This window comes from Lactuca saligna, chromosome 3 (assembly GCF_052625555.1).
Source record: "Lactuca saligna cultivar CGN05327 chromosome 3, ASM5262555v1, whole genome shotgun sequence".
Classification (NCBI taxonomy): domain Eukaryota; kingdom Viridiplantae; phylum Streptophyta; class Magnoliopsida; order Asterales; family Asteraceae; genus Lactuca; species Lactuca saligna.
Window position 1 is genome coordinate 103680194 of NC_136419.1, and position 11744 is coordinate 103691937.

General features: G+C 36.0%; 1 protein-coding gene across 2 annotated transcripts; it reads left to right on the forward strand.

Moving 5' to 3' along the window:
• Window positions 1-3713: 3713 nt before the first annotated feature.
• Window positions 3714-5783, forward strand: LOC145033876 (B3 domain-containing protein REM-like 1). Of its 2 annotated transcripts, XM_078982367.1 has the most exons (4): window positions 3714-3817; window positions 4029-4103; window positions 4191-4691; window positions 5295-5783. In XM_078982367.1, exons 2-4 carry the CDS (start codon window positions 4035-4037, stop codon window positions 5565-5567), a joined length of 843 nt encoding a protein of 280 aa, XP_078838493.1. In that variant the 5' UTR covers window positions 3714-3817; window positions 4029-4034; the 3' UTR covers window positions 5568-5783. The 2 variants fall into 2 exon arrangements, with proteins under 2 accessions (XP_078838493.1, XP_078838495.1); XM_078982369.1 differs by lacking the exon at window positions 3714-3817 and having other exon boundaries at window positions 3922-4103.
• Window positions 5784-11744: the final 5961 nt, after the last annotated feature.

Here is an 11744-nt window from a genome sequence, read left to right on the forward strand (position 1 = left end):
AATTGCAATATTAGTCCCCTTTATTTAATCAGTCTCTTTTGATCACCAAATTAATACCAAATCAATTTCTGATCAATACTAATTAAATAATATGATTTCCAAATAATATATTAAACTTATAATATATTAATAAAACCATTTTCGAGTATTCATGTAATAAATTCTACTCTCTCTCTCTCTCTCCATAATTCATCCTATCAGTTGTTATGCTGAAGGCAACCCAAAAGGACCATGCTCATAATCGGGCCAAGTACATACCAAAATAGTTATGGTATTAGACACCTAATCCAACACTTAGTTCTCTATGGATGGATCACTCTCAGCCTTCATCGACCCTACAGAGTGTTTTCAGCAAACCTTATCCTTTCTTTCTCATATTTGAGCTTAAAATCCTCTTGAGAGCTCATCTTTATCATCTTTATGATTAAAGCTTGAAGAAGAAGACTCCAATTTTGTGTGTTAAAAAAAGGGACATTGTAGATCTAGAAATCTTGCTTATCTTCTTGACATTTGTACGTATAAAGCTCCCAACTTTCCTTCTTATATGATATATCTAGTTAATGGTCCATTTTTATGCTTTTAGTCATATTTTGGTGGTGAACTTGGAGTAGTGATGACTCTAGCTTCTTCTAAGCACTTAATAATTATTAATTAGACCATTTGGATTCAAAAAGTTGGCATCTTAGAGTTTATTCTCTTAGTCATGCAAAGTAGGTTGTCTTTTGGGCCCTTTTTGATATTCAAGATTAGATCTTGTTAGTTTGGGTGTATAGTAATGGATAAATCTTGAAGCTTTATCCGTTTGGACATTGTGGGAGCTCATATCTAGAAGTTGGAGTCCTCAGTTAATGGATTAAGAAAAATTCCCTTGAAGGATTAACCTAAGCATTGTGTGCTTTTCCAGAGTGCGAGGCACCTTTTAGGGTCTTCAGTTTGCATGCTTGTTTGGCTTTTAAAGTCGACTGTTTTGTCCTACAGTGAGCGCATGAAGCTCTTTGAAAGGTGCGATGCGCTTTTTTACCAGAATATGAATTTTGTTGACTTTTAACTCAAATGTGACTTTTGGTCAAACTTCAGGGTTTTGGGTCATAGCATGATATTGACCTCTATATACATGTTTAGGTAGTTTCGTGTCTACCTATGTGTGTGGTGAGTTGGAGAGGTTTTCTGCTTTGTCAGGGAGGTAAGTATTTTTACTGTGTTACTTATCTCATATGTTGTATGTGAGCTGGTTATAGCTCAGGGTTGCTGATAAACCAACTTGATGTATATGAGTTGTTGATAGCTCAGGAATGCAAATAACCCAAATTATTGTATATGAGCAGCTGGTAGCCCGGGGGTTGCTGGTAACCTATAATTGTTTTATATATTTAGTTGTGTTGTGTTATATATGATTGTTTGGGGTACTTACTAAGCTTTGGGTTATAGTTTTGGATTTAAATGTTTCAGGTACTTCTGAGGATCGGGACAATGCAAATGCATGTTTGTACACACTCTCCAGCTGTGCTTATGATTTTCGAGAGATGTTTTGATATGATACTCTGATTTTAGATTTATGTTGTGGAACAAATAATTTGATGATGTTTGGTTTATGAAAAGGGTTTATTTCCCTTTTAAATTCGAAAATTTTTTATCATGGTTTTTGGGATATTACAGAGTTAGAGAGGAAAAAAGGAAAAACAGATAGAAAAAAGAAATAGATAGCGATAAGGTTTTTATCTCTCACTTGTGAAGGATTGTAGCCACAGTCACAAGAGGTTACACTTTTGTAATATGGGGGTGGTGTTGGAATGCATGTAACACGAAAGTTGGAATGCACAATGGTTGACATTGCCAAGTCACGTAACGCGTAAGTTGGAGATGCACCCCATATAGACTTATGAATACATGAAATTGCATATTATATAACATTCTCCTATAAAGTAGAAGAATAATTTAAATTTACGAAGCTACGCTACTAGAATAACGATTTTTTTTTATAAAACATTATTTGCAAAAGAATAAAAAAAAAAGCACTACTACTGAAGGACTTTGTAGACAACTGTAGCAAAGGTAAAAGGCGAAAATGACAGAAACACCCTACAATGTTTCCAAAGTTGGTCAATTCAATCATTAAAGTTATTTTTTTGGCTTTATGAGGGTATACAGTAGGTTACGACCAACTCTTTTAGTCCCTTCAACTTGTAATAACCAGTACACCATGCGATATGTGACCCTTTGGATCCGACAAAACTCACATTATGCCCATATAAAGCCAAAAAAAAAAGTTTGGGGATCATTTAAACCAAAACCGAAAAACACACATTAAAAACCTTTTTGCATTAGATTTTGATGTGGAAGATACACAAATTAAGTAATATACATATTTTTTCGTTAGGCAGTCTGAGCAAAGACATCAAAAGATACATATATAGAAAAGGATTGAAGCATGCAACTATCTACTTCATGCGCAAGTTATCCATATGCTTTACTAATCGGGAAGGTTCTTAATTGTTTTCTTGCAGACAATGATGCAGTCTACAATTTTCTCCTACATGGAGACGGAGACATCTATTATGGTGGCGTTAGTTTTTTTTGCCTTCCTTACATATGACGTTGTTCATGAAGGTTGGGGTGGTTGGGATGTCGTCGATTATCTAATGTTTGACGTCGTAGTACTGTTCGATTTCTTGGTGTATTGCTATGATGGACTTGTTGGTGTATTCTAGTTGTTGGATGAGGGTTTTGAGAACGTTTTGCATCTAGGACTTCATTTTGTGTTTTGTGATAGAATATGGGTGAAAAAGGTATGGGTATAAGTGTTATATAGGCGTCTGGATGTGAGTTGGTAGAGCATTTACTGTGGTTGCTTGCGATCATCCGATTTTGGTGTAATGAATTGAGACTCGATTTGTCGGTAGGTGCATCCGTAGACGAAATGATGGTTTGTAATGGTTTATATTTAAGTTTTGTGGCGTGTATGTGTTGGTAATTATTCTTTTTTGGGAACGGGGTGAATTTGAAAGCTGATGCGATAGATTGTTTATTGGGTTGCTGGATTTGGTTTACTTGTAAGTTTTTAAATGGTTTTGTATAGATTTGTAAATATGTATACATGCAAAGGTCTAGTTTTAATGATCATGAGCATTGTTCATCTCATAAGCTGGATTGACCAATACCATTGAAGAGTATGAATTCAATGTGTTTAGCTATACTTACCATATATTTTAAAATTTTACAATAAATCAGATTCACAACTGGATATCTATTCAAGTGTATTGACATTTACAATACCACAACAAGTGTTTCATTTGATAAATACACAATCATATTTTATATGTACGGTGTACATAGAGATTTCCAGAGGCTGAGATAAACTTCATTCTTCAAGACTATGAAATCCATGTAAAATACGCCTTGGTTTTTAATGTGCGTTTTGGTTTAAATGATCTCTAAACTTTTATTTATTTATTTATTTATTTGCCTTTATGAGCGGACAAGGTGAGTTTTGTTGGGTTCAAATGGTTATATGTATTAGAGGTTAAAGGACTAAAAAAACAGATGATAACTTATTTTATACCCTATAAAATCAAAAAATGAGTTTAGATAGTGATTGACCAATTATAAAACATTATAAGCGTTTGTTTCATTCCACAAAGTAAAATTATAATTTACAATGTGCCACATAATAATTTTGTAGCTTAATCTTTCATTTAATTTTTATATCAACATTTAGTCATTTACCTCCCCTTCTACAACCCACATATCAAAAAAGTTCAAGAGGCACTCCCCCACCTGTACCTCCTCCTTCCGCCATCGCTGACCGCTGCTTCATTAGGTAAGTTGCCTTTTATGCCTTTACGACAACTATTTGAGCTTATCCAACAATAACTAAACATTAAAGGTATAAAAAAAATGAAAATAAAAGAGCATCTATCCAGTCAAGAACATTAAACCCAACCGTATATTTAAGTTTTAAAGGCTAAAATTCAGAGTTATTTTTATGGGGTTGGCTAACATCCGCTGATGCTTCTTTATTCTTTGTTCAGTCAATAATGAATCTTAGCAATGGAGATAAAGCTTCCTTCTTCAAGATATTACTAAATGACTCGGTAGACTACCTTGTGAGTCCATCTCTTTACTTCCCTCTCACACACCATTTTCGTTGCTTGTAATCACACAGACCTTCACTTATTCATCATATTTTGCAGACATTGCCGACTGCTTTTGCGAAAAAGTTTTTGGAAAACGGCAACAACAAGAAACAAACACTTGTTCTGAAACCCAAATCAGCTGTCAAATGGATTGTGAAATACTCAAAGAACGAAGACAAACACTACTTTAAGGATGGATGGCTCAAATTCGTTAAGGACAATCTTCTTCAAGTGGGCGACTTTCTTGTCTTCTGGCTTCTTTCTGCTTCTCCAAACTCAAGCTTTCAGGTCTTCTTCTATGCACCCAATGGTTGTCTCAAATACCCAGTTAGGTCTTCAGGTGGTTTCCGTTCGATACTGCCCTCCGCCGATCGCCGCCTATTGTTGGTGGACAAAGTGACAGCTGAGGTGATGCGCGGAGGTGCAGGTGATGGGATGATACGCTGCGTGAAAGAAGAAACCAGTAATAATCATGACGATGACGATGATGATGATTCCCTGCAAAAGGTGCACAAGTCGATAAGGAAGGTTCTCCGGAAATCCTATCTTCATCAATTGGTATATTAATTAATTAATTAATTAATGCATTTTTAATTGCAAAAAAAAAAAAAAAAAAAAAAATCCAACAACTTGCACTGTTTTTTCACAAATACACGGAAGACATTTTTTTTACTACTTAATATAGCATACTACGTACATTTTTTATGATATTTATGTAAAATTTATGTAATATCTACGTACTACTTAAATAAAATTATAGAAAATAAATATATGATACATTGAAAAATATATACTATTTAGCAAAAATTAATAAAATAGAGCGAACTTATTATTGTTACTATTATTATTATTGTTATTATTATTATTTTGCATTTAGCTTTTATTTTATAATAAGATTAATTGCAAAAAAATGCAATACAGTTTCACAACTTTATCAATCACTGAAACATATTTTTATTAACTGTATTTAATATAACAAAGTTAACCCACTTTTGACCATCTTATACAAAAGGTTACATAAAATTATAAACTTTGTAACTATATAAAACGTTTAAAAAGTACCTATGAATTAATCTTGAAAGTATAACCCCATAGTTATATAATTAGTAATATGTTTTCTTGGAGAATTTAATGGAAAGTATGTACGTATATGTACGGCAGCCGATGACAATGACTTTTTGGAAAGCCACCAGACTGAATAGGTACGACAGTGTGCGTCTGAGGACCAACGAAGGGAAGATCTGGAAAGTGGGGGTAAGCAAGTACGGAAAGATAAACTTACCAAACCTAACAAAAGGATGGTATGATTTCTGGAAGGGTAATGACATAAAGAAGAGTAATACACTTCAATTTACTCATGTGAAAGGCAACCTGCTTCATGTTCATGTCATCAAGAGGCACAAAGGAAGAACCATCAACAAGAAAAGATTGTAATCATGAAGTTGAAGAATCAAGGGAATCTTAGAATTTGAACTTACTTCGATGTGTTTTTGAACTTTATTATCTATTTAACTAAGATAGTTGGACGCTAGAATTAGTTTCAATGATGTTTGCCTTGTTATGGGAAATTTTGTTCGGTGGACTTTATTTAGTTAATCCCAAAGACTTATTGGACTATCAAATGGCCATTATTCGAGCACATGCACATAATTGATCAAATTGTTGATTCGAGCACATGCTCTTCAGCATTTAATCAATCAAATTGTTGTATACTAAGGAAAAAACTTGTGTACTCCTAGCTATTAATTATCTTAGACAAAAGGTATGTGGTTTCTCATATATAATCATTAATTTTAAAAAACTTTATAAAATGTTTTTCAATTTATATAATAGTTGTCTCGCACCCTATATTTTCATTTTCTTTTTATAATTAATTTTAACTAAACCTTTTTACAAAAACAAAATAAATAATCTCTCTCTCTCTCTAATAAACATACACAATTGAAGAAGATATATGAACATAAACGAACATCTAATATTGTAATGTAATAAAAAAAATAACTCAACATATATGAGCATAAATAAATTTAAACGAACGAACATAAACGAACGTAAACAAGCGTTCATGAACATAAATTAACAAACGAGGTTATTGTTCAGGTTCGTTCGTTTAACTAAGCAAACGAGAATTTGTGTTCGTATTTATTCATTTATTAAATAAACAAACATAATATAACTTCTCGTCGAACGTTCGGCTCGATTACATTCCTAGTAGCGACGATCAACAATCATTGACTTTTCCTAAATTTGTTAGGGTGATGGTGTCCAGCTGCCTAATAGGTTGGTGTTGTTTGTCGTGAGGAACGAGGTGGTACACACATCAGACACCTTTTAAATATTTTTATAATTGTTTTATTGCTAGAGAGAGTGACAAAAAAAAAAGATAAATTGAAGCCAACTATTTATTGTGTTTTTTTTTTTTAAAGTTAAGGATAGTTAAAATTTATTGTAAAAAGGATCTTAAAAATCTTTTTAGGTGGATGACAAACCATTCATGATTTAAATAGAAAACCACACACATTTTTTTTAAGTTAGGGACTATATCCCGGATCCTAGGAACCATGTGGACAATTTATGCATTTTTGTCATTTTATATATATATATATATATATATATATATATATATATATATATATATATATATATATATATATATATATATATATATATATATATATATATATATATATATATATATATATATATATGCTTGTATGTGTGGACCCTACTTTCATGACATGTACTATTCTGATAAATGTAATGACCTAAAAACGTTATACTGTTTGTTGTAGTATGTATTTTGTAAAACTATGATCTCGGGTGGACTTAAAATAGTAAACTTATAATTATTATGTGATGTAATATGTAAGTTCTTATACTTAGGGGTTGTTTGTTTTTTTTTGTGAAGATCTGCGCAATCATTTTTTTCTGCGCCGCGCAAACATATGCCGTCGCAGAGTGTTTGTTTTTTGGAAGTACGCATATCAAAAAACATCTGTGCGAGGTCTTCTTGGCGCAGACATAGAATACGGTCTTCAAAGTCTTTAGACAACATTTTAACCTAAAAAAACATGGGCCACCGTGCAGTTTTTTTTTTTTTTTTTTTTTTTTTTTTTTTTTTGCTGAAAATGCATTTTTAATGTTTATGATATGAAATTAAGTTTGAAAAATCAATTTATTTCAACAGCTGCAGACGTTAAAAAACAAACAGTCTTCTTATTGCAGACTACAGACATTTGGTCCACCTCTTTTGCCGCAGAGGCTTGCAGATGTGTTCCGCAGACTGCAGACATTTTGGCTTAAAAAAAAAAACAAATACCACCCTAATATGTTGTTTACAAAATAAATAGAGTTAAGCCAGGACATGGTGAAAGAAAATGATAGTTCATTCTAAGACGATTTTGTGGATATGAAGTGTAACACCCAAGTTTGGAAAGCCAAGAAAAGAAATAAAACCCTGATTTTAAGGGGAGACTCGGCGAGTCCAAGGAGGGACTCGGCGAGTCCGAGCGGGATCCGGGTCGAGGTGTAAGCGACCGACTCGGCGAGTCGGCCAAGGTGACTCGGCAAGTCTGGTCTGAGCAAGGAAAACCCTAAATTCGGGACTTGGAGCTTATTTAAACGTCTCATTCTCTCCCCTAGGGTTCCTTTACGGCCTATCTAACACAGAACACTAAACCCTAGCCGCCATAATCGTTTTGGAGCAAGATCTACCCTTGGTGAAGCTTTTTGGAGCTTGAGAGAGAAGATAGTCATTGTGGAGCAAGAAGGGGGCCTTGGATCCAGAGTTGGTGGAACATTTCTGAGCATTTAAAGGTAATAAATTGTTATCTTCCCTTTTTGCTTAATAGATCAACCTTGGCTATGAGATTCGGGGCTTTTATGCCATGCTTAAGAACTATTTCGAGTTAGAAGCCCAGATCTGAAGTTGCTACTTCAGATCTAAGTGTATCTTGGCCTAGAAAGTCATAAAGCATCTGTTCTTGGGTTGATAGTGAAGCCTCTTTGTCTTAAACCCTAGTTTGGATTGTTTTAAGCCTAGATCTCTTTATCTACACGTAAAGTTTGCCACTTTACGTGAGGGATAGGCCTTAGAAGTATGGATCTATGAGTTGGAAGCCCTGTTTGGCTCGAAAAGCCACTGCATGGATTAAGGACAGAATAGACTCGGCGAGTCCTTTGAGTGGACTCGGCGAGTAGTATGAAGATGGAGGCAAACTCGACGAGTTGGATGAACAACTCGGCGAGTCTGTTGAAGATTGCCTTGGACCCGGCGAGTCTGTTCTTGGACTCAGCGAGTCAAGTCGTGAAACCCCAAACCCTTAGAGTCAACGCTCAGATTAGTGAGTTGTGTGGGGACTCAGTGTGTTGGACAGGACAGAACTCGGAAATCAGTGAACTCGGTGAGTCAGTAAGCTGACTCGGCGAGTAGGGTCAACATGGAAGGTTGACTTTGGCCAGGACTTTGACTTTGATCGGAGTTGAGTTAGTTGACTTTTAGAGGTCTGTCAGGCTAAGTGTCGCTTTGTTATTGGTAGCTCGGAGAGTTAAAGGAGCAGCGTTTCAGATGGTGGTTGGTTAGCAGTCCGAGGGTTAGCAGCAGAATTCAGCAGTTCAGGTGAGTTTCCTTCCAGTAGGAACGGGTCTAAGGCGACAATGCCGACCCGTTCAGTTAGCAGTAGTTTCCGGACTTCGGTTCGATGCAGTAGTTAGTATGTTTGATGCCTTCGTGGCTCAAACAGGATTTATGTGTTATGTGTTCCGGGCTACGGCCCTATGCAATATGCAGTATATGTGTTCATGCTAGTTGATATGTTATGCTAAGCTATGTTCAGTCAGTTTCCGGACTTCGGTCCGATGCAGAGGGCAAGGCCCCAGTTAGTCCGGACTTCGGTCCGATGCAGGGGACAAGGTCCCAGTCAGTTTCCGGACTTCGGTCCGATGCAGGGGCAAGGTCCCAGTTAGTCCGGACTTCGGTCCAATGCAGGGGACAAGGTCCCAGTTAGTTTCCGGAATTCGGTCCGATGCAGGGGGCAAGGCCCCAGTTAGTCCGGACCTCGGTCCGATGCAGTGGGCAAGGCCTAGTATGTGCTTTATATGTTATTGTATGGTATGTGGTAGTTTGGGGGATCTCACTAAGCTTTGTGCTTACAATTTTCAGTTTTTGGTTTCAGGTACTCAGTTTTCAAAAGAGGAGCTCGGAAAGATTGCAGTGCACAAACCATAGTCAGCTAGCCTGGGATGTTTTACTCTGATAATAAGTTTGTATTTCAAATTAATGCTACGAAATTATGTTATGATTTATGATACGGTTTTTATGAATATGGTTTTAGTAATGTTTTAAAAAGAAAATTTTAGTGGTGATATTTGGGACGTTACAAGTTGGTATCAGAGCCTTGGTTTGAGGGATTCGGATACACTTCGAGTGTGTCTGAACTCAAACTAAGGAAATGGTAAAAGGTTTTCAAAAGAAAGACATTGTCGAAAGAAATTTTTGAGGAAAGAAAGAGTTTTTGAAAAAGAAAAAAAAAGAAATTTTAGAAAGAAAAGAACTTTAAAAAGAGAAAAGGGTGTGGTGCATGCAATCAGCCGAGCTCAAGTAAGTACTCCCAAATTACCCATGCAAGTTTATGTGGTGATTATCAGTTTCAGTTTCAGTTTCAGTTCCAGTTTCAGTTTCAGTTTCAGTAGAACAGCATGCTAGATTAGGACTAAGGATCTAGGGAGGATGCCTTATGTGTCTATTATATGTGCTTTTGATATGCATGATAGTGCTAAATAGATAGTAGTAGGATAGCCTGTTTAGGTTATGCCTGAGGTTATGAGTTGTGTTGCATGCTAGTTCAGATTCTTGCTATGTGGATATGATTGCTTGAGTATGTTATGGTTAGATTTTTCCCTTGTCTGAATGCTGCTTGCTTTGTGCATTGTGGGATTCTGAGTGATGGGAGTTAGCCATTAGGTGGATACGACACGTCACATGTGATCAGGGTTGAATAATCTCAGAGTGTTGGATTTAGTCCTATTTCGCAGCTCTCATTTGAGTCTAACCGTTGTAGGAACGAGTCCTTTACTTGAAGGATTATCTGAGCCTCGTCACATGTGATGGTATCCAGGTGATGGATAATTGGCATCACAATGAGACCTTCAGCAGCTGAGGGCTGGTTTGAGTTGAGTCAGAGGTTTCCCTAGGGTAAGCCTAGGATGAGGTAGTGCTGGGAGCAGTAGTAGTAGAAAAGGGACCTGGTGGAGTCGAAGCAGTTCTTGAGGAAGGTACGGATAGATTTGGAAGGTAGTATGGGCCCGTACTACTGAAAGCAGAGGATCGGTACTCGATTCGGGAAAGGCCGAGACAAGACCGGGAACCTGGTAATGAATATGTTTGGTCTCGCAGCAGTGAGGAGTATTCGGATAGTGGTTATGTCATATGTTTCAGTATGGTGACATTGCGAGAGGGATCAACGGGCGAATCAGGCGCCGGAACAGCGCTAATCTGATAACTTTAAATTCTTTTGATCTTCATGATATCTTGTTATGAACTAGATACATGGATCTAAGGTCAATCTTATGGTTCAAGATTATGTTTCCCGAAACTGACTTGTGGTGACCTTCAGACTAACAATCAAATCAAATCAACTCAGTCTTTTCACACCCCCGAACCGAAAAGTACGACGAAAACGTCCGGGGGCTGGGTGACTTCTTCTTGGGATATCATCACAGTGAATATGAATGAAACATGACAAACACCATCATCATACATACAAAATACAACCATCATTGTTTACATCAAGTATTGTATTAAATAGTACATGTCCCAAATAGTTAATATATGATGATAACAAAATATGACAATTTCCACATGTTCCTGTTGACCATTCTGCTTAACGATTCCCTGAGAATACAAGTTAAGTTGAAAACATCAACATATATAATGTTGGTGAGTTCATAAACATGTTTGATTAAAATGTTTTGTATTGTTTTGTAAACACCAGAAAATTCGATATTTTCTGAAAATGGTTTGAATGGTTTGTGTCCAATCTTGTATTAATGCATGTGTGTTATTGTTTGAAAATTTATACAGTGAGTAATCCCAGAAAATACGATATTTTCTAATGTAAGTAGAAGACATTGTATAACTGTATGTTTCCCAGAAAATCCGATATTTTCTGTTTATAAAATGTAGTGGTCTTAAAACCATAAGACCAGTGTATGTGTGTTTTCGAGTTATGAAGCTGTGTATGTATGTATTCCGTAAATTTTAAAATGGAGTTAATTTTCTTATATGAGTTTGTTATAACCATACTTGATATGACTGATCTGACCATTATGACGTTTTTCAAGCGTCGACTTGTTTAAGGTAAGGTTTGTCACCCTAGACTGATCTAGTCTAGTCGTAGAGAACAACTCAGGTGTGGGGTGTCAACCCCATATGGATCTATACACAAACTCTCGCTCTCCCTCTAGGAGACTCGGGTTATAACTACAAGACTTAAAGTTGTACGCTAAGTAGGTACGGATGAATACGTGTCTCACAAGAAACTTAACTGAATTTACGAGAATATTGTATCACACTATTTAACGTAGTAAATAATGTTTTCTGAGTATGTTGTA

Excerpts from the sequence above, each read along its gene's own strand:
- LOC145033876 (XM_078982367.1), top strand. The coding sequence starts at position 4,035 with ATGAATCTTAGCAATGGAGATAAAGCTTCCTTCTTCAAGATATTACTA. Across the intron at positions 4,104-4,190 it reads ATGACTCGGTAGACTACCTT|ACATTGCCGACTGCTTTTGC; the intron begins GTGAGTCCATCT and ends CATATTTTGCAG. Across the intron at positions 4,692-5,294 it reads AATCCTATCTTCATCAATTG|CCGATGACAATGACTTTTTG; the intron begins GTATATTAATTA and ends TATGTACGGCAG.